We start from the raw sequence: 24,327 nt of genomic DNA on the forward strand, positions 1-24,327 counted from the left end.
CATTCCTTCTATAACTTTTTCGTCTAAGAAAAAGTATTGTTCTAGGTGTTTGAATCATTTAATATTTTACGGTAATTCGAAATTGAAAATACATTAAGGTAATAAAATCATTCAAAAATTTTTTTGTTAACAAGTGATAAAAATAACATCATCACCTACTCACAGTAACCATACAAAATACTAATTTTCATAAGAAACATAAATGATCTTCAAGACAGGAAAAAAAAATCTTCAAGACACAGTAAAGTGCAGATAGAAATGTATACCTTCTAGAATACAAATATAATCAAATGATGACGAAGCTTCGTTTTCTTTATTGAATCAAATAGCATGTATTCGTATGATAACACGAATGGAAATTTTTCTGAGTAAACAGAAACTTATTCATAATAAATAAGGTAGACAACCAACTGGACTCTTCACACAAAAACATAAAAATACACAGCTAAATAAATAAAGAGAATACACAAGATCATCATAAATATATCAAATAATCAAGCCTAACACTAAATATCACAGTTTTCATTCCAAATGCCATTTCTGACTCAAATCTTCATACATCCCCAATTTTGCAAATTGAACAAAACGATGTTCAGTTTTACTTTCCAATTCACGAGAACCTCCTGGTCATCAGATGAAAGAAACACGTCTTCATGTATTGCGCCATCTGCTGGAAATTCAGGCTTGATTCTCACGTGAAGACTTTTCTCACGGCAATAGACGGCTGAATCAGCATATGGAATTCTTCGGAAGAGCGATCTGAAAAAAAGATTATATAGTTAATTCATCTTTATTGAATAGGACAATTGGACAGTTTCTAGTCATTGAACTTTTTCGCAATGAGGGACACAATATGCACTATTACATAACTCTAAAAATCCACCGATACAGGGAGATAAAATAAATCAATTAAGTGAAAATCACAGTGCAATATATGGAATAGAAACACAGTCTATCTTATACAACTTAGAGGGTTTTTCTCGAAATTATATACAAAGAGCAAAGCAAAGATGGTGTATTCACGAAAACAAAAGGCGATCCGATCTCAAACTGGCCACGGGTGTAACGGATTCGTTGGCCAGCCAAAAGCAAGACTTACATTTAACGGGCAATGATGTCGGAGCGGGGTAGAGTTTGAGCAATATGACACAAAAACACGGCGGTTCACCTTTGAGTGCTTTCTGTTCTCCCCGGGTTTCCACACCAGCAGAGTACTAACAGTAGAGGTGGATATTGGCAAGTTGGGAAAAAAAACTGAATTTCACCCCTGAGTGGGTTTTGTTCCCCCGTGTTTTCACACCAGCAGACAGGTTTTCAGATACGGAGTGCTGTGGACGGCTCGTTTAGGACGTCGGTTTCAACCATTGCTCTTGCACACCGTCGCATACCGGGAATCCTTCGCAATTTACTGTGACGTTAACAAAAAAAAAATTAATGATAGCAAAATTACACAAATAAGTAAAACGTTAAGGAATCCCGAATATAAAAGTATGCTTGCGGGCGAACCTTGACAGAAATCCGCGGGCATTCAGAAACGTGTTCGGCACGATATGGTTTAGGCAGAATCGGAATCAGAATCGCTACTTAACACCGGATTAATAAAAATTTGAATAAATATAAGACAGGATAGCAAAACTCAGAACATTAAAATGAAAAATTTCAGACGCAGAATATTGGCTGTGACAGATGACATCGCTGGTAACACAGAGATAACTTTCTTCTCCTTGTTTATGGTTGACAATTTTATCGTGTTCATCTGTCACCGCCACTAGTCTTGGGCAGGGGCGGGTTCAGGAACTTTGACTAGCTCTTTCGGGGGATGGGAACAATCGACAAAAAACGACAAACAAAAGAGAGAAGGTCAGCTAAGAATTCAAACACTCCGGTGGTGCATGACTATGCGAATCGTCTAGATATATGGAACTTCACCATTGGTATCACTCTCACTGAATTCTCGTCATCAATTGCTCAACCGTTGATCAAGTTGCTGTAAATAGTGCTTAGATGTTCTATGTTCTACATCCTCTCGGTGGTTTACAGTATTATTCATCTTAATCTGAATCATCTCATCATTTTTCCTATATCCAGGATTAGCATGCAGAAAAATACGAGTAAGAAACTTTTTTCCATTTTCATATTTTTAATTGAAAAAATTAATTTTGGATAGCTTGATCCATTCTTAACAAATAAGGTCTCTTGTGATTTCTTGCTAAAGTTCACGGTTTTTGGTGTATACCTACTCCCATCCACTCTTTCAGCTAATACTGATGTTGATGTCTTAGCTCTCAAACTACATGATACATGACGGATAAAATCTGCAACTATTGAGGGGGGCATCAACAATAAAAGGAAAGTTGCAAATTAAACATGGTTAGAGATGGAGAAAGATGGTGTCAAAATGCGTTGTTTACCATACAGGTTTTTTCGATAGCCCATGTTTAGGACATTTGTCTCTGCCACTGTCGCCGGCCCTGTATGAAAGTAACTGATATATCAATTCTATTTCGAAGCAACTGTGAAAGAAAACCTTATTCGAGACTTTTCAATTCGTTTTTCGATAAACGACGCCGACTGCATAAAGTTATTTCCGGAAATAGGAATATACACCACCTACGAACTACATTTCCTCTATCCGCCAACGTATTTCGATTGACATTCTTGTCATACGTCCCGAAGTTCTTAGCATCTACTGGAAATTCCGTAAGGCTCGAATTCTAACTTCAACGCTTGAACTATTTTCACTGAATAGATCCAACGAGTGTGGAACTTCTCCTGGAAAGGAATTAAATCAAAATTCAAATCTCCATAACATTTAGCGACGATGTCTCAACAAAACGTAATTTTTTTTATCGATATTTATTTTGGTTCGAAGCTAATACGATATCCCACGCCTCATCAACACAAATACTGAAATTTTCTCATACTCTCAAGGAATGTTGATAAAATCAGCCCTCGAGCATATCACAAAACAATCAGTTTTTAATTATACAGGGAGTAACTGTACATACTCTTATCAAAGTTAGAGTAGAACTATAACTGAGTACGGATTGACTATAAAAAATAATTTCTGACTTATTTCTTCAGAAAGCTACAGGGTGATTTTCGAAATTCATGTAAATACTGAGACAATACAAATCCAAACTTATCGACGAATTTATTGAAACTTGGGAGGTTATTGACACATAATGAAATTGAGCAGGAGAAATATCAACTACTTTAATATTCCAGAGCCGGACTTATTAATCCCAATTAAAGTGATCAGGGAAAAACCACAACTTAGTATTTCGAAATTCAAACAATTGTTTCGCTTTTTAGAAAGAACCTAAATCAAGCTTCAATACGGAGTAACACTCAAAGTTGTCGCATTCACAAATCTTTTTTTATGAATTTTGGAAATTGGACAATGTGCGATAAATTAAATTTATTTACATAAACAGTTATAAGATATCTCGTGGAAGTCCTGTATTAAACTCTTGTTGTTTGACTTATGCGACACTGATGACTGATGAGTTCAAATAGTCTCCGATAGTTTTCAGAAATTGTTTTTAGTTTTCCATGAACTTCCAATATGACCTATAGATATTAGTGATTGAACCTAACTTATCTCGGCGATTTCTAGAAGCACTCACATTCAGTGTATATTATTCTACAGGATTGTTTTATGTGTTGCTCTGTGAAAATTGATGCATCTTCAACACATTAATGATTTTTCTTGGAATAATTGGGGATTTTTACTACTCGATATGCAAGCTTTGCTTAAAAATATGTATCTATATCAAAATTTATTGAAATATTTTAGCTGAAGCCAACAGCCTCACTCGCGCAAAACTTCATAGTAAAATACTAATTAACATATAATTAGAATAATTCAAGAAAGGCAATGAGTAGGGAATCAACAGAGCTCACAATGAAAAAGACGATTATTTGTAGTTGATGTTTGAGAATTAATTATGATCACTCTGTATATTCCAGAGGCGAATTTCCCGGATGGAGGAGGAACACTGTGGGCTTGCATTGCGGTGCCTTTGGCAGCATAACTCAACATCAACAACAAATCCGATAATGAGGATTAAAGTATTCCGACAATATATATTCAATTATTTTGCTAGATCAAGACATCAAGTCCGTTGATGTTAAATTTATATTCGGAATGAACATAACAGTGACATTTATTGGAGATAAAATTGAAGTACTTTTGTGATATATCTAGCTTATGTAAAATATACATGTGAAATAAATATAACAGTGATATTCAAATAAATGCAAAAAGTGCGGACATTTCGCGTCACTGTTGAGTCACAATGAAATTGACTGTGATCTTATATGTTACCTTTACAGGGTGTCGTTCAATCAAAAATTGTCTACATGAAATATCCAAGATGGCTGAGATACAACCATTAGAATTTCATTGAATTTCAATGGAAGGTGAACTCCGGCATCGCAAAAAAGAAACAAAACATATGGCTGGACAATGAATGGTTCAGTACCAAGTTTAACGGATTAGATGCATCAGGTCACTTTTGAAAGAATCATAATTGTTGTATCGTGCAAATTAGGGTGAAAAAAAATGTAGAAAATCGAGGCAGTTTCTTGAAAGTGCTTATATGTTAGTTATATTGAAAAAGTGCTATGATGTTTCCCCATTTCATCCCATTTTTACGACGATTGTCAGAATGTTGGATCAAGAAAATTGTGATGCCCATTGTGAAAAAATTCGTGAATAATTTAGACGAATTTTATTGGTGAGATTTTGAAGTATTAGTTATTCTATTTTTTACACTTTTTTCCTGAGTCTCTTCTGTCAGTTGGTATTGAAATGAGCCATTTCATAAAATTGTGTGAGCTGAAAAATAATGAGAACAATTCAGCAATCCTTAGTTTGCATTTTCATTACCACGTAAATATCGAACGAGCCAATATCCTAAACGATTCCACTGCTTTACGATAATTCAGCTAACAAACGGTCTAGGGTCGTATTAGGATCTATTTCAGTGTTCATTTTTTTTTTTAACTTTGTCATTTTGAAAGTTTTGAATAGGTGATTTTTGGTGAAACGCTTCATTTTAACTTCTGTTGAAAAAAGCCTCATCTTCATATACTTACACACCGCGTATAACAACATCACAAATTACGTAAAATTTACGTCACTACTTCATAATTTTGTTTACTGAATACGGATTGACAGATTAACTATAAAAAAGAAAGCTACAGTTGTTGGACGCTATCAAATGAATATTTGAACATTTTTTTTAATGAAAGTATTCTTCATATTTTCTCGAATAATCCGCCGTTATCGAATAATTTGGTGTTCAAAAATAAAAAATATCTGTGATGTTTGGAAAATCGGGTAATTTGGGTAAATGTAACTCTGTTCAAAAGATCCACAGATGTGTAATGACATATATTTTTCTTGTCTTTTCTGAAGGGCATTTTGTTTCTCCAGGGATAGCACAGCTCATCATGAAAAATTAAAATGGTTATATCTTTTTATCAGGGCTGAATCGGAAAAAATAGTACAGAAAAAAAGTGTTTCTTTCGAACTCAAGAATCTCGCCTCGTAAAAAAGGTCGTCACGTTTCTTGCACAAATTCGTATTTCTTTAACCTGTCGAATATCGCGGAATATATGTTAGAAAACTATGCTGTAAGAAGCACTTTGTAATCACATTCATTATTATTCTCATTCATTTCATGCCAGTCAAGAACCCTCTTCAAATGTAAGTAGGTATATGTTGGATTGATTAAAAAATGTGAAAACTGGTTATCCTCGGAAGTTAGATGTATGCTGTTGCGGACTTTTAAATAGAACTTTTTGAGCTCTAGAAAATTGTATCCAGCGTCGGCCTTGAAAGCTTGAAATCAACTCAAATGAATTCTCTGCACTCTACTTTATAGTGAAGTTCCCATCAAAATCGGACATCTGGCTATGGAGTTATAGAAAGACAAACTTACAAACAAACTAACAAACTCACAAAAACACGGACTTTATCATTTATAACATGAATTACCACTAGAATATTTCTATCACAACAACCTATATAAATCAATGAAGGTAAACCTAAGCTACAATACCCACTAAATCCAACTTTATCTAACCTGGAGAGGTCGATTGTCATTTTAGGCTCATCCTCACTGCCTGAAGTATTCCAGAATTTCAGTTCTGCACCATCAAGTTCGCACCACTGCTTTACCCAACCTGCGTCGTTTTCCACTTTGCAGATAAGCAGATAACCGAACATTTCATATTTCAAATTTACACCACTTTCAATATCACACAGAAATTTCTCAGTGATTTGATCACATTGTGATCTATCCTCGAACAAAAATTCTTTCGGTTTCGATACGTTTCTGGTGATGAGAAACTCCCCACACTTTTCGAAACCGGTCCTGGTTCTGCATTCGGTTTCACTCGGAGGGTTTGAACAAATGAACAAGGATTTCAGCAGCAGACCGCAGCTCTAGAAATGAAATTTTTGTTCATGAACTATTTGGAGAAAATTGATTAATCATATTGATTTTAATTTCTTTATTTTCCATCAGACACAATAGTGTACATAATAATTGTATAATGAAAAGTAAAAACTGAAACTATAAACGGAACAAAAACCCACAAACAGAACAACACTGAACAATAATCACCGAAATTCATTCGTTTTCTCCATTGAAATGAAAGAAAACTTTATTAAGTTCAATGATTTTCTCATAGGAAGCAGTGACAGTATTCGTAATGTTGCAAAAATTTCAATATTTTTTTGTTTTAAGAACATAAAATATCAATCTCTACACATATTTCGTGAGAGAGTAATTAGTCCTGTTTCATCGATATAAAATTGTCAGGTTTGCAACGTTGCCGTTTCTATCGAACGCTAACATCAACTTTCGATTTCCAAAGGAAAAATTTTTTTTTTACATTTTCTGACTCTAATTTCGATATGCTATTCAACGTTTTCCGAGAAAATAACAAATGAAAACTTGTCCCCAATTTGATGCTCACTGCCCAGTAAACACAGGACATCCATAAAACTTACATAGTTGGACATGGACCAACAATGGATGTACTATATACGTACTATCTTTGAGTATTAACTGTTGAATACCCAAAGGTACTATAGATCACCAATAATGGACATCCATTGTACATCCATTCAAGGACATAATATAGATAACCCATAATGGACATTCGTTGCACATCCATGCATGGACGCAAGTACTAGGGATATAAATATCTCTTTTTAATTATACACTGCGCAAAAAAATTAAAGCACATTAGGGAAATCTCAAATTTATTCTACAACTGAAGGTGTTCTCAATGATAATTATTTTTATCAGAATTATGCATGCATATGTTATCCACTTTCAACGGTTTTCTTCAATACAGATGTTTTTTCCCAGCAAGAATAAAAAAAGATGATATTATCAGATTTTGAATGTATTGGCTCCATTCTAAAATCAGTTGTTCTCGATCAATTCTAGTGATCAATAGTTTTTCTTCCGTTTGATTTTCTACACTCGTTCGCTATGCAACGCGAAACACGCAATTTGACTCAAGAGGAATGTGCCCAAGCGGTAGTTCTGCGAGAAGAAGGGTAGACATACACAAGAATTGCAGAAAGGTTTGGAGTTTCCCATACAAGTGTGTCCAGAATGTTGCAGCGATTCAGGGAGACAGGTATGAATGTCCGAAGACCAGGACATGGTAGACCACGGGTAACAACTGCCATTCAAGAACGTTACTTGAAAGTTTCTTCGTTGAGACAACGGTTTGCAACCGCTCGCCTCCTTCAAATTCAGCTTGAGCAAACTCATGAGGTGCAAATTAGCACTCTGACAATAAGAAATCGCCTCAAAGAATATGATTTAAGGCCTCGTGTCGCGGCAAGAGGCTCAGCTCTTACCCCACCCCATCGAAGGCCGCGTTTGGATTTTGCGAGAGAGCATATCCATTAAGAAGAGGCCGATTAGGAAAGAGTTCTCTTCACAGATGAGTCTAGATTCTGCCTCTACCATTGTGATCGACGTTCCCTTGTATACAGACGTCCATATGAAAGATATACTCAGTGCAATTTCCTGAATACTAATGGTTTCGGGGGTGGATCGATTATGGTATGGGGTGGAATATCTTTGACTGCTCGCACAGACCTAGTGGTCGTTGATAATGAAGCTATGAATGCTGATAAGTATACAAGGAACATTCTTGAAGAGCATGTAGTGCCATTTGCCCCATACATTGGAGAAAATTTCATTTTTATGAACGATAATGCCGGACATCGTGCGCGCATCGTTCAGGAGTACCTTGAAGAGGTTGAAGTCTCTCGAATGGAATGGCCAGCAAGAAGTCCAGATCTCGATCCGATTGAGCAGGTTTGGGACAACCTCAATAGAAGGCTGAGAAGTTCAGAAAATCATCCAGCTACTCTTAATGACTTAGTAATCCAACTCGGAGAAATCTGGGAAGGATTAGATCAGAACATTTTAAGATCACTCATTTTGAGTATGAACCGTCGTTGCCGAGCTGTAATCACCGCAAGGGGTGGAAATACCAAGTATTAAATCACTTATCAGCATTTCAGTATTTTTAAAATTGTTCATTTCTCTTCTTCCACATAAGAGTCGGTGAAATCCTGAATTTTTCTTCCATTTAATGTGTCTTGTTTCGTTCAAAACCTTCTCGAGAGAACATAAAAAATGAGTTATATAGTTAATGTAGAGTTAACTTTCATTAAAATTGAGATTTTCAGAATGTGCGTTAATTTTTTTGTGCAGTATAAGTATTTGGCTCTACAAAATGGATATTCATTTCTTGCCGAATATCAATTATATTGAATAATCTTATCCGCTTCAGTGAAGTATGTATATATCTATGTATATCTGCTGATTTCTGTAGAAATTATGTGTGTTCAACGAACAGAAAACACTCATAAATATTTCGAATTCTTGCGTATATTCTGCAGTATGTCATCTCTATCCACCACTTGTAGCTGACACAGGGTTGATGTAGGTACCCATATAGTGGAAGAGTGGAAATATAATTTTATTTGCTTTGGTGGATCTGTGGTTGGTATTGCGGTCGTCGGATGCAGGAATTTGGACAGTATGTCATACATCAAGGCGCTTAAGAATATCTTAGTGTATTTTTGTGTTGCAATTACCGGGTGAAAAAGTGGATTAGAAGAGCCAAGGAAAGGAGTGAACACGCTAGAAGAAAAAATGAGTCTTTGTAATGTACTTTTGGTAACAGAGAATGTGATATTTTTGCTTGAGTTTTCAATTTTATATAATTATTGGTTTGTATTATATGTTTTGGAATTTTTCGAATATTTCGAATATAAACCAAGTTATGGCGACATATTTTAAAAAGTTATTTTTCAGAAAGTTTCTATGATTGGAGACAGAATCAAGATATCTATGATCTGCTATATGATATTTTATTATTTCGAAAAAAAAAAAAGATCATGTGTCCTGGAAAATTTTTATTTAAGTCTTATAGTTCTCGATATGCTCTGAGTGAACATCGAATTTGTGATACTCTGTAGAGGGGCTGAATTTTTGGTATGTTGTGAGGACATCTTCGACTAGTAGTATACCAATTTTGCAACTTCGAAATCTTCTGGGAAAATTTTTGTTGCCAAAAAACCTCAAAATATCTTCGACTGTTCCAGTTTTTAGCTTATAACTTGTGACGAGTTGTTTTTTTCAAGAAAGGTCACTCTACCTTTTTTAAAATATAGGACATTTTTTACTATTGAAACCTGATTGGAGCTCTTTAACCCCAGGATTCATAAAGCTTGATCGGAGAATCAACGCTTGATTGACGAATAGACGTCAATTTGTTTCCAATCGATAATCATTCAGAATATCATTCTCGCGTCAAATAATGATGTTCATACGTCCATTCAATTAGTTCTAATTGCTACTTTTTCAATATTATTCAGAAATGAAAAGGTTCCAGTGATTTCGTTTTAGAAATCGAGGGACTGTCAAATCGTTGATCGGACAATCAAAGTTTTATGAAATCCGCTGTAAGTCTAGTAGATCCGGAGAAACTCGACTTCAAAAATTGACTATTTTTTTCCAGAAAAGATCAAAATTTCCGTTTTAGTCATCTTTTGGATACAATATTGGAACTAACCACGAAGGAAGTCACAGGAAAGTTGTACAGAATTGATTTGGCTTTCATTTGTGCAAAAAAACAAATCCTTTAGTCTCATAGATCTGTCATAGATCTAAAAATCTCAAAAAAATAAAAAGTTGGGAAAATCGGAATTTTCAATAAATTGACCCAGACGATTCGGGTTTCTCGATGCACTTAAGAAAAAAGGCTACTCATTTAAGTTGATATTATGCACCAGATTGTATTTAATGTATTGCCTGCTCATATAAATGACAATAGTAAATGAGTGTGAGGTAGGTGAGTGATGGTGTTTTCAAAATTGCTGCCAAATTGGAGACATCCCGTTGCAGAAACGTCAATAAGAATTATATGGTCTAATAATATTACATTCCTCCATTAAACGGAACAAATACTACGGAGTATTCATCCCGCTTAAGGGACGATTAAAATTTCAATGGACCATCAAATTATAATTTTCAACCTGAAACTGGGCTTGAATCTCTCCGTTTATGTTTTTTTCCTTAGTTTGTATATACCTAGTTGGACTGAGTAAAACTGTTTTTAGCTATGGCCCATTTTAAAAAACGACTTGACACAAGTTATATAAGCTAAAAACTGGAACAGGCTCAAATATTTTGAGGTTTTTTGGGTTCAAAAAATTTTCGCAGAGGATTTCTGAGTTATAAAATTGGTATAATTCTACTCAAGCATATTCTAAAAACACACAAAAAATTTAGCTTGCTGCAATTTTTTCGCACCTTCAAATAGCTGGGGCCTGGCCTAAGAGGACCGTCCTCTTTCATTAGAGTGGGAAAAAAGTGTTGCTTATTTCTTTACCATCGACCAAAACCTAGACTATGGTCATGTTTAATATTGTGGAATTGTATTCTCCTTCGGTTTAATCCGATTACATAAGTATGCACATATGTATTTCTGTATTGAAGTACTTCCATCACTTAGCATTGGTTTCATATTCGTCTTATCGATGGCTGGAAGCCAAGCGCAATGAACGTTTAGCAGGTGAGTTTTTATCAAAAACTGCTATACATGGACATATTGAATGACTTCCTTATGCTGATTTACCACAGTGCTACTTTTAGCTTCAGTCGACTAATTCTGAAGCTGAAATAGAAAAAGGACTGGATCTAAACTTTATTTTTTATATCACGTGATTTTTCCTTTGAAATTTTTAACAATGAAGTGGGTAAGATTGGCAACGGTTATTTTGAGAAATGAACTCACCTTTATAAGATTATAGAAAGAATGTTTGCGAACAGCATCCGATTGAATAACATAAATTTGACATCCAATCTTGAAATCACTCGGGAGTTCGTTGAAAGTGTACGATTCCGGCAATTCAAGTCTTCTTTTTTTCTTGAAGTAGGTAAGGGTTGAACAATATATGGTGGCTCCACAATATAAAATGCACACATACTGCGATTCAACCGTCTTTGGTTTATTGCTGTTCCTCAAGAATACTCGCAGATTTGATATTTTGATGAATCCGCTTCTGTCTTCCGGATCTTGGTAGCTATATTTGATTTTGTGGTTTTCGATGATTTCCTTTGTCGCATCTGGAACATGAAAGAAATCAGGGTTTTTTGAAGTGCCATATCGGTGTGGGGAGTTCTTTTATCTGGTATCTGGATAAACAAGTGGTAGGGTTATTTGCAATCGTTGTTGTGTCCTCTATCCACAGTTGAACTACGAGGATGTATTGATATCTAGTTAGCCTAGACCAGTTCCATGTATAGAAAAAATATTGCGTTACCATAGCAACGAACAATAACTCATTAGAAGTGTTAGTGTGAAGTTTGAGGTCAAAAAAGTAAACCAGAGTTACGCAATGCATTAAAAGAACGAAGATGTCCACCGAAATTGTGAAAATCGAGAAAGTACCTACATATAAAAGGGTTAAGAGGTGAGCAGATTTACGAAGATATGCTTAATACCCTTGGTGATCAATGTCCTTCGTATGCGACCATGAAAAATTGGACTGCAAGCTTCTAAAGAGGTAAATTTTCCATTGAAAATGATGACCGATCGGGAAGGCCAGTTTCTGTGTCAGTCCCGGAAAATATCAATGCAGTTCATGACATGATTTTATCAGACCGTCAAATTGTGCTTAAACGCATATCTGAAGCACTGGATTTTTCATACGAACGCGTTCATCATATAGTTCACGTCAATTTGGGCATGAGAAAAATTTCTCCAAAATGGTTCCCCAAATGTTTCAATGTTGACCAAAAGCGTGTAAGGGTAAAAGCATTGCGTTCGATCTGTGATCGATTTGAAAACGATGTAGACTTTTTAAACGGAATTGTTACTATGGATGAGACTTCGGTACATTTCTACGATCCAGAAACAAAGCAACAATCGATGGAATGGTGACACTCTGGTTCTCCAAGACCTTAGAAGTTTCGTGTCCAAAAATCTGCTGGAAAAGTTCTCGCATCAGTTTTTGTAACTAGAACGAAGATAGGTTGGCACTCTTGAAATGTCGTTAATGTCATAACGTCGTTGCCACAACTAATATCAATTTTCATTACGAAAATGCCGAAAGTGATTGAAAAAAGAGACAGGGTATCAGAAAGTGCTATTTAGAATTCAGGTCCGCTCATTCAAATAGTTTTACCCTGATATTCTAAAATCCACAATACGTCAGACGGTAGCGAACAAATTCAATATGTAAGAGAATTTATATACTGTTTCATCTGAATGTAAACGACTTACATTTCAGCTGGATATTTCCACAATCAGAAAGATTATGAATGAAGAGGATGACAAAGAATTTCCTTCTATTGGGAGACCCAAAAAAGTGGTGGCATTTGAGAACTTTATGTTTGAGTGAATTAATGCGAAAAGTTTACTACTGGATTTTCGATAAATGTCATCGGAGAATGAGTTTCCTAAAATGGATTTTTCTCTTTTTCATTTGACTTGTCCTATATATTGTAAATGTCTTAACGTACCAATATATACCTAATTATTATGATTGTGTCAATGTATTAAGATATATAGCCACAAATACGCGCCAGTTGTCCTGTTAATTGCTTATTCATGTGAAATTTTTGTTCAAAGGTGAAGTTCATCTTAACTTGAAACTTCCTTCAATTCCTTTTACTTATATTGATACAAGATGATTTTTATTGAAGAATTCAACATTCTTGTAATTATCTGTTAATTCCTTCGAGAGATACCCATTCCCAACCACTGCATCATATGCATTTAATCTTCGGGTTAATATTTTTGGAATCTACAAATGATGTTAGCCAAAGAAGATAACGAACATAAACCCTCCTAAAGCTAGTGCATATTATGATATTATACTGATCTCTTGTATTTTCCATGCAAATAACTGGATTTGGTTTGTCTTCATCACATATTTTCCGAAGAAATTCGACATTGTGATTCAATACGTAATAACAGAAACTTTTACGTAGAACGGGCAACATAGCCTTGATTTAAAACCCAAAAATGTTTTGACAAGCTTCATAACCCCATATTTTCGTACTATAGGGAACTCTAACGATTTGTCAAAATCAGCTAAGCGTTCGCTGTCGTGGGGCACACAAGCTTTTCCCTCCATTGATTCGCATGCTGTTTTGGTCGAGTATTGTGATTTGTATCGACACCATACTCAATGATTCTATGAGGATCGTTACGGGGACTATCAAATCTACACCTTTGCATTGGTTACCCGTTCTGTCTAACATCGTACCACCTCATATTCGCCGACAGGTGGCAGTCTCGAAGTCTTGGAATAAATTCCATTCCTACCCAAATTCATTTCCAATTTTATCATATTTACCAGATTCTAGAAGTGCCAGATTGAAATCTCGTAAGCCTTTATGGACTAATGATTTTCTGTATTCAACTAATAACCATAAAGAATTTTGGCAATCAGAATGGAATTCATGTAATCTCTTTAATAAAGATTTGATTACTGATCCTTCAAAAAAAGTTCCTGGCTTTGATCTTCCAAGAAAAAGTTGGTGTACACTAAATCGACTGAGGACTGGCCATGGTCGGTGTAATAGCATGCTCTTTAGGTGGAATGCTGTTGATAGTCCAAGATGTGAGTGTGGTGCAGAAGAAGAAACTATAGACCACTTGGTGAACAGTTGTGGAATATATCGTTTTCAGGGTGGTTTCGAAGGTATTCATTCGGTTACCGATTCTTTTTTGAGTTGGGTTACTAATTTCAAAATTATTTAATAAGTAATATTAAATGCAACACACCCCTCTCGTTTTTTCTTTCTTTTTTGTTTTCAGATTATTCTTCGTCAACCATCATAGTACAAAGAATGGGAGGAAGTTTTTGGATTTTGGCATATGAAGAAGATATCCTTCAATTTCAATTATTTTCAGCTTATTCTTTACACAAATACATCATCATTACACTTATACGGGCAAACAGAGAGTTTTTTCTGAGGTTTTTATCTCTGTTTTTTTCATGTATCATACGAAGATATGTATGGTACCCCGTTGACATTTTTCCTCTGCTTACACTGAGATCTGGAACGTGGAACAGGTTTTTAGGATCTGTTTCTTGTTCCGTTTCTTTACACCCGCTTCATTGTTATTTTTCAGATTGTAAAAGTTTGTAACACTCTTTTTCAAAAGAATATATATATTGTGATTTGTGCATATTTTTGGAAAACATGTTCTTCCCTACGTTAGATTAGACTATAACTTTCTAAGCAATGCCTCTTTACACTGATAATAAAAAGCTTTGTGTGCCCCACGGTAATGAACGGTCAGCTGACTTTGACAAATCGTTAGAGTACTCTATACAGAGTGAAATGTGTCAAATTTCCATGGCCAACCGACTGCTAAAATAAAAGTGAATGAAGTATAGTAATCATGATTAATTTTTTGGATAAGAGTAGAACAATAACCGGAGTTTACTATACGACATTACAGACCACTCTACAGGAAAAAATTAAAGAGAAAAGACGCGGAAAGCTGTCCAAGGATGTTTAGTTTTTGCAGGACAAACCCCCGCCTGCACACAAATCTCATGTTGCCATGCAAAAAATTCGTGATTTAGGGTTCGAATTACCAGAACATCCTCCTTACTCACAAGATTTGGCTCAACTGAAAAAAAGTGTAAAAGGTCGTAAATTTTCTTCCAACGAGAAGATAATGAAAGCTGTGGAGGTCTGGTTTGAAGAGCAAGAAGAAGCTTTAAAAATTAAGCTTTCAAAAAATTGAACAGAAATCTAGTGTTCCCATTTAAAAAAACATAACTTTGGGTCATAGCTCCGTAACTGTAAATCCCGCTAAAAAGGCGAGCACGCCACTGGATTCTACTCAAAAAAGTGCCTGTATAATGTTTTAATTTCAGAGCTCTATCATCAGTATTAGCTGAGATATAAATTTATTTCGAAATCGCCACATTTCCAATTTTCGCTTATAACTCGAAAACAAAAGAAGGTGGCCAAAAATCACTACTACTATTGTTAGATTCTCAGAAAAAGAGAACGAGAATGGGATATCAGATTTTGTCTATCTCCACTGGTTTAAAAGTTGTAGTGCTAAAACATCGAAATTTGCCCACCCTGTACACTATGAAACACCCTGTGTAAATGTAGTTCTACAAATATGAACAACTTTTTTCAAACGAACAAAGGATCAATGTTCAAATAACCGCAAGTCTTTATGCTGTTCATTCGATATTCTGTTTCGCCTTGCTCATCCAGTCCAGACGTGGAACGTGTAGAAAAACCTAACAAAAGCTGGACAGATTAAATTGATGGCTGGACAAGATCCTAAAAAGCCAATCATGGCCGGTGGAAGCCCAACGACTAGAAACTCTTGTCAGAAAGAGCAATATAATTAATTAACGTAATAAATGGACATGTTTCTTGCTGCAAATTCAATCAAGCGATTATGCTCGCTTGGTATTGATTCGGATATAGCGTTGTATACCTACTGTAGTAGTCGAGTCGATTTTAGTCATGAACAGGGTCGTCCTGACTGTCAAAAATTAGAACGTGGGACGAATAGTGTTTCGGTAACTAATACAGGATGATTCCCCGTGCAGGCCTATTAGACAATATTAATATAACAAACGGGGTGATAAGGACCGAATACTAACCAGAGAGATGGAAAACTGCAGAAATGATAGTTTTCAACAAGCCTGGAAAGGAACGGAAATTTCCTCGAAATTATAGACCAATCAGCCTACTATTAGTACTAGGAAAAATCGTTGAAAGGGATATCGCTAAAAGGCTGAATGTGGAAACAGAAATGTTGAAGATAATTCCACCCGAACAATTTGGATTTCGACGAGAACACTCGACTGAACTCCAATTACTACGGCTCATAGAATACGTCACCGAAGGAATGCAGACCAAACAGGCCACAGGATTAGTTCTGATGGATATCGAGAGAGCTTTTGATAGAGTATGGCACGAAGGCCTAATCTACAAGATGAAAAAAGCAGGATATTCGACCAAGCTATGCAAGATTATAAGGAACTATCTGAGAAATAGAAACTTTTGTGTGAGGATAGATGGAGCAACCTCTCAAACCAGATAATTGGCAGCGTGAGTGCCTCAAGGATCGGTACTTGGACCTCTGATTTACGTAATATACGTTCATGATATCCCGAAGAATGCTAGAAATATGCTCACCTTGTACGCAGATGACAAAGGAATAGCATTCAGACATCGACGCTCAGAGATCATACACCAGAGACTGCAGGAAGCTATAGATGAATTACTCAAATGGTGCATCAAACGGAAAATCCAAATCAATGGAAGAAAGACTCAAGCAATATTACTGCAAAAGAGAAGATTGAGGATGGAAGAAAACCTCGAAGTTGATGGAGAAGAGGTTGAATGGGAAAATGAAGCAACATACCTAGGAGTGAAGCTTGCCAGAGGACTAACATAGAAAAACCACATCAAATACGTAGTTGATAAAACAAAAGCCGCAATGAGTAGACTTTATCCACTCATAGGCAGAAGAAGTCATATGAATAAGAACATCAAGTTGAAGATGATTAAAACTATCGCGCGACCACAACTCACATATGGATCGGCGGCATGAGGCTTCGCAGCCAAGACCCACATCAAGAGAATACAGGCCACTGAGAATAAACTCCTTAGAATGGCGATGGATGTACCCTGGTTTGTTAGGAACAAACAAATCTACAAGGACTTGGAATGGGAACCAGTTACAGAATAAATGAAGAGAAAGGCGGAAAGAATATTCGACAAAGCCAAACAACATCCAAATGAGGAATCAAGAAGATTAGTCGACTACGATCCAACAGAAGAAGCTTGAAGGTCAAGAACCTACCAACGAAGACCGATAGATCAGTTAAGGATTTAAAAAGTAACCAAAGAAGAGCTTAACCTATAAAAGATATAGGCAGCATACAACTATCAACACGACTATGATCGTCAACTGGTTACTAGGCAAAATGCCCGGAATCTATGAAAAAGCAGTTTATCTATTAGACGTTTATGCAGAGCTGATCATAATTTTCTGCTTGAAATTTTCAGTTTGAGGTTTTTCACAATGAAATTTATCCGTAATATAAGGTGATTTATTGGTGAATGGGCGAAAGCTGAGGGTAGATAGAGAACACGGAGGTGATTCAGAATATTTAAGGGGTCTATCTCTCTTTATAATCAAGATACAGGGTGTTAAATTGATTGTGTCAATTTCTTCCATTACCCATAATTTTTGAAACGCCCTATCTGTACATGGTGTTTTCAAAGGTGAGTTTTTTTGACAGAAGGTAGAACTCATCAAAATAAGTAGTTCAACTAAAAATTTTCTCTATAAAATATCCAAGATGGCTGAGGTACAACCCCTAGAAGTTTGACAAAATTTCATTGAATTTCAAGTACGGGAGTGTGGAAGGTGTCTACAGCATAGCAAAAACGAAACAAAATATTAACATATAGCTGGACAATGAACGGTTCAGTACCAATTTGAACGGATTAGATGCATCAGGTCACTTTTGATAGAATCATAATTATTGTATCGTGCAATTTAGGGTGAAAAAAAAAATGTAGAAAATCATGGCAGTTTCTTGAAAGTGCTTATGTTAGTTATGTTGAAAAAGTGCTATGATGTTTCCCCATTTCATCCCATTTTTATGACGATTGTTGGAATGTTCGCACAAGAAGATTGTGATGCCAATTGTGAAAAAATTCGTGAATAATTTAGACGAATTTTATTGGTGAGATTTTGACGTATTATTCTTTTTTCCACACTTGTGTCCCAAGTCCCTTCTGTGAGTTGGTATCGAAATGAACGATTTCATAAAATCTTGTAGGTTACTAAAAAATAATGAGAACAATTCGGCAATCCTAAGTTTGAGTTTTCATTACCACGTGAATATCGAAGGAGCCAATATCCTAAACGAAACCACATGTTCGAATCAGGAGATAATAGTCCAAGAGCCAGAGCCAAAAAAAGTCTCTGAATTTCTTAAGCCTGGTTCCTGGTTTGTTTCTCAGGTGATTACAATCATAATATACAATAAAATGCTGCGGTCAGTCAAGTGGATGTTAGAACATGTGCCTCTGGTGCGCGGTCAAACCTGTCGTGATTACCGACATAATAAAATCAATTTCTTAAGGCTGAAACTTCATAAACTCTTGTATTTTGGTATGTAAATCAAAATTATGATCGGGACACAGCTGGTCAGTCTGCTTTAATGTGCGTAGACTGGACTGGACGTGTGACTGGAAAGCATCAAAGGATAATTAATGTCAGTAGAATGCATCAAGAATTGGGAAATTCAGTTTGCAATGCTCTTCCTGGACTGCATGCTTTGACTGGATGTGATTTTAACCCAGCTTTTTACAAGAAAGGTAAAAAAAACCTCTGCAGATAATGAAGCAAAGCGAAGATTTTCAAAAAACATTCGCTGACCTTGGATTTGTAGAAGCAAGCAACCAGAATAACATGTTCAATAAGGTTCAAGAATTTGTTTGCCATTTATACGGCTTGAAAAAAATTAAATCAATTGGCGAGGCAAGATTCGTTTTATTTTCACAGACGTATAAATGTTTAAGCACCACAAATTATCCTTTTAAAATTAAAATAAAGAATGTCGATGGGTCGAGTATGCCACCATGCCAATCGGAATTGATGCAGCAGTTCTTAAGAGTGAGCTTCATTTCAAATATTTGGCGTAATGCTCACCGTCAAATTCCAATGGAGCTATCTCCTACAGACTACGGGTGTAAATTGGTGGATGAGAAATATGACTTTGGTTCAAAGGCGACCAATTACCAGAACTTGTACAAGATGTCATTATTCAACCTCTACAAGAAAATACAGGTATAGAAATATCTTTATCTGGATTAAACGATCACAAAAGTACTTTTTTTACTGAATTTCATTTATTTTTCAGATTCTGCAACACCAGAGCTCGACTTGTCAGATCACGATAATGAAAATGATGATATGGATTCAGATGAAGATTCAGATGATGAATCATGTGATGATTCTTTATAGCTTGTTATCGTTAATGAATTAAATAAATATTAGAAATGTTTGAAGATCAATGGGTTCTTACTTGTGCGTATACTTATGTTCGTTAAGTAGTTCGTTAAGTGCTGATTTCGAATGAATTTTATTTCTGAGATTTTAAAGAACAGTTGCTCATTAAAATAAATGTGTTATACTTTAAATGATTATGATGTATTATCTATAGGGAGCGGAAAAATTTAATTTCTTATCCACTGAGTGACGGGCGTTGGTCTACGGAATGGCTGACTGACCATTTTATTTATCAATAATATAGTCAGTAGTAGTTAAAAAAAAAATTTCACGCTCTATAAACGAATTGCATCCTTATAAACGACGGTACGCACATTGAAGCTGACTGACCAGCTGTGTCCCGATCGGAGGTTGACTGACTATCATAATTTTGATTTACATAACAAAATACAAAAGTTTATAAAGTTTCAGCCTTAAGAAATTGATTTTATTATGTCGGTGATCACGACATGTTTGACCGCGCACCAGAGGCACATGTTTTAACATCCATTTGACTGACCGCAGCATTTTATTGTATATTATGATTCTAATCACCTGAGAAAAAACCAGGCTTAAAAAATTCAGAGACTTTTTTTGGCTCTGGCCCTCCGTCTTTAAGTTTTTTCTCACCGCTTTGCGATAATTCAGCTAACAAACGGTCTAGGGTCGTATTAGAATCTATTTCAGTAATAATTTTCAATTTTTTTCAACTTTGTCATTTTGAAAGTTTTGTATAGGTGATTTGTGGTGAAATGCTCCATTTTGACCAGTTTTTTTTTAAAAAAAGCCTCACCTTCAAATACACCCTGTATATTTTGATGAAATGAATTCGGTGCTTTAATTCTCCGCAAAAACTAGTTCATACTTACTGACAGTAAATAACTGATAAATTCTTTTTCAGGTCCGGCCTACAAAAAAATCATGAAAAGGTAAGGTTCAACGCAAAAAACAACCTGTACATCAAATTCCCCAAAATTGATGGGATATTTGAAAAAAGCAGAACAAGGTATTTCTCGTAATTGCGGATGCGATTTTAATACTCAATAAAGCTATAGAACTCTGCCTGAGGAAGGAGTAGGGCGGATCGAGTAGCTCGATTCCGACTTCAGCCGGTCCCAAGCCCGAATGAAAGAGGAGGGTTTTGGGGTTAGGCTAGCAACCTACCTCAAGTAAAAAGATAGAATCGCTCACAGAACCAACACAAATGCCTCGGAATATGGACGGATACAACGGAACAACGACACGGCGCGGCTACGGAAGAAACGAGAATGGAAAACGAACATGTTACGATTGGGATGTTGGAACATCAACTCTTGGAATTCAAACGACCAAGAAGTCCTCGGGGAAGTGCACAGACTCCGATTAGATATATGTGCAATATCTGAAATGAAAAAGAAGGGGAATGGAACAACAAAATACAACAAGTATATACTTCTCTATAGTGGAAAAGAAAAAAACGAGAGAGCGAAATCTGGAGTAGGACTTCTGATACACGAGAAATATGAACACCATATATCAAAAATATCTTACATAAATGATCGTTTATTACATGCAACATTGGAAATACAGAAGAAAAAAAATAGATATTGTGAGTGTATACGCTCCCGACATTAGTAAACCCAAGATCGAACGGGAAGAGTTCTATAACCAGCTAGAAGCCATACTAAATACTATATATACCCCGAGAAAATAAAGTCATCCTAGCCGGAGACTTCAACGCTAGGATCGGCAATAGGGTCATCGACGGGATTATGCAAAGAAGCATCAAATGAAAATGGTGAACTCCTTATAGGAACTTGCAGTCAGTTTGAACTACGAATAAATAATACATTTTATCCCCACAAGACTCAACACAAGATAACGTGGTCCAACTCTAGAGATCAACAGTCCACTATAGACTACATCATAACCAATAGAAACATCCATCCAACGCAGATCCTGGACGTACGATCGCTTGCTTCTTCGGACGTGGGAGGGAGACACAAACTGGTGCTATGTAAGATGAGACTAGGAGTGCAACTACTCAGTAAAAAACCACCAATAATCCGTGAAAAATTCAACATAGAATCTCTTGACAACGACAGCACCAAGAACTTGTACAAATCACGGTTGAAAGAAAAAATAACAGCAAATCCAATAACAGCCGGGGATACAGTCGATACGGCTTGGTCAAAAGTCAAAGTCAATATCATAACAGCGGCAGACGAAGCGATTGGCAAAAGAAAGGTGAACGTGAACGCAAAGGCCACCAAACCATGGTTTACTCCAGAAATAAAAACACTCGCTGCAGAGAAAAGAGCAGCCTACATTAAGTACCTCAACAACAAAACAGATGAACAACGTCTGCAATACGTCCAAGTAAGAAACAGAGCCAATATTAAAATAAGACAAATCAAAAAAGAATATTGGGAAAAGTTCTCCACCGACATGCAACATGACCTGTACGGAGGACAACGGAGAATATGGAACCTCATTAGATCGCAGAAGAGATCAGTTAACGAACAGATCACAGTCAATATCACCGCTGAAGAATGGACAGAACACCTCAAGAGTCTGTACAATACTGAAGAACAAGCAGATCTATGGACCGTGCCCGACAACATAGACGAATACACTATAGACAAAACAGAGATCGAAGCAACAACCAACAAATTGAAGAACAGAAAATCACCAGGCCCAGATAAAATAACAAACGAAATGCTCAAATATGGCGGCGATGAATTGATGATGGAGCTATCACATCTTTTCAGTTTGATAATTTCCACAGGAGAAGTACCCCAGGAATGGAAATCTAGCATCACAATACCTATCTACAAGAAGGGAGCAAAGAAAGACCCAAAGAACTATCGAGGCATAAGCCTGCTCAACATCACTATGAAGCTGCTCACCAAAATTATAACCCAACATCTATCAAGTACAATCAGCATCAACGAAGAACAACAAGGCTTTAGGAAGAATAGGTCAACAATCGACGCTATATTCATACTGCGACAAATCATCGAGAAGTCCATAGAATTTAACAAACCTGCGTGAATAAAGCAGCAAGAGTGTCTGGCTGTCTGCACAGTACTATTTGGAAAAACAAATGCATGTCGATAACCAGCAAGGCAAGGATCTACAGAACAGCAGTGAGGCCCATCCTCACCTACGCAGCGGAAACGAGAGCGGACACTAGCCGGACGAAAAGAGCACTACGAACAACCGAAATGAGGACCCTGCGAGCGATCGCAGGCGTTACACTGTGGGACAGACAGCGAAGCAGCGAGATCCGGGAGCGGTGCGATAATATGCCAGATGTCGTAAGGTGGTCACGAGGAAGAAGAAGAGAATGGAGACAGCATGTAGAGAGGATGCAGGACGATAGACTCGCCAAAGCCGCATACAAGGAAAAACCGAACTCAACTAGACCCTTAGGAAGACCACCGAAGAGATGGGCTGACTCCTGGACTTCATCGTCACAGGACATCGAATAAAAAAGTTGGAAAAGACAGGACATTGTCCTAGCAAAAGGAAGAAGAAGAAGAAGAATAAAGCTATAGTCGAATCTGAATATCCGGACAACATTGCAAATCATCCAGTGACTCCGGCTAGGTAGCGTGAACCTTGGATTTCAGGTGACTCCATAGAAAAGAGTCCAGTGAAACCAGATCAGGTGATCTGGATGGCCACTCGATATTTGCCCTTCTTAAAATCTAGGCGTGAGGAAAATACCTTCAAATACCTTTGAATGTGTCGAATACGAATAATATTCTCGAGATAAATTCCGCATTGCCTCCTTCACTATTTTCGCTGTTGTTTCATTATCGATACACATTTTAAAGCGAAATTATTAGTTATCGCAATACCCCTCATCCCTGTTCAAAATCAAGGGTTGTTGTTAGGGGGTTGAAGTTACGAGGAAAAGTAAATGCCTCTCGAATCTGAAATTGACGGGTCCAATTTTTCACATTTTCATATCGGAAAATCGAGGTGTTAAGTTTTCGTTGGACCACCCTGTATAATAGATTTGTTTGCCGTTCAACAATGAGATTATTGAAAAGGACATTTTTCAATGTTTATTCAGTGAAGATAAACTTTTCCTACTTGTCTTCTCGTTCAAAACACTTTATATATAATAGAAATATATTTTTATTCGATGGATTTAATGTGTAAAAACTTACTTGCTTTCAGTAGGATGCGTTCAACCTCAATACGTATCTTGCTGCCCTTATATTTCTCTTCATCCTGGCAAATTCCCAATGCTTTATTTGCTTGAGAAATAATTGCATCCTGTTGGTCCAATATTCTATCGATTTCATCGTTATCCTTATTGATACTCAGTTGAAAAACAGCTTTCATAGATTCATGATCTGTAATTTCATCATTCTCTTCCTCGACGATTACGTCGTTTATGCCATTTCCAAATTTTTTTCCTGTCTTCGAACGCATTGTCAATAGCTGCGATAAATGCGAACCATCCAATGTTTTCTCGTCATTCCTTAGATTTATTTCTTTAGTTTTCATCTGAAAATATTAAATAGTACAACAAAAAATCACAAACTACATTATCGCTATAATAATAATGTCAATGGTAAAATGGTAGATTTATTTTGCACAAAAGTTTGTAGGTTAATCCCAAAATTTGCCAACAAAGATCACTAATATACCCTAAAAAGAGAGAGAGAAAAAAGAAGATGGCGCCAATTATAAAATCGTTCAAGAAAA

General features: G+C 36.3%; 1 protein-coding gene across 1 annotated transcript; it reads right to left on the reverse strand.

Annotated features, from left to right (window-relative positions):
* Positions 1 to 370: 370 nt before the first annotated feature.
* On the reverse strand, positions 371 to 24,122 carry LOC123308504 (anillin-like protein 1). The gene is made up of 4 exons (XM_044891175.1): positions 23,784 to 24,122; positions 11,353 to 11,684; positions 6,096 to 6,457; positions 371 to 759 (listed from the first exon to the last, which is right to left on the reverse strand). The coding sequence occupies exons 1-4, from the start codon at positions 24,049 to 24,051 to the stop codon at positions 546 to 548; spliced, it is 1,176 nt and encodes a 391-aa protein (XP_044747110.1). The 5' UTR covers positions 24,052 to 24,122; the 3' UTR covers positions 371 to 545.
* Positions 24,123 to 24,327: the final 205 nt, after the last annotated feature.

Source organism: Coccinella septempunctata, chromosome 2 (genome assembly GCF_907165205.1).
Source record: "Coccinella septempunctata chromosome 2, icCocSept1.1, whole genome shotgun sequence".
NCBI lineage: Eukaryota > Metazoa > Arthropoda > Insecta > Coleoptera > Coccinellidae > Coccinella > Coccinella septempunctata.

Excerpts from the sequence above, each read along its gene's own strand:
- LOC123308504 (XM_044891175.1), bottom strand. The coding sequence starts at position 24,051 with ATGCGTTCGAAGACAGGAAAAAAATTTGGAAATGGCATAAACGACGTA. Across the intron at positions 6,458-11,352 it reads CTTTCTATAATCTTATAAAG|AGCTGCGGTCTGCTGCTGAA; the intron begins GTGAGTTCATTT and ends TTTCATTTCTAG. Across the intron at positions 760-6,095 it reads ATGACAATCGACCTCTCCAG|ATCGCTCTTCCGAAGAATTC; the intron begins GTTAGATAAAGT and ends TCTTTTTTTCAG.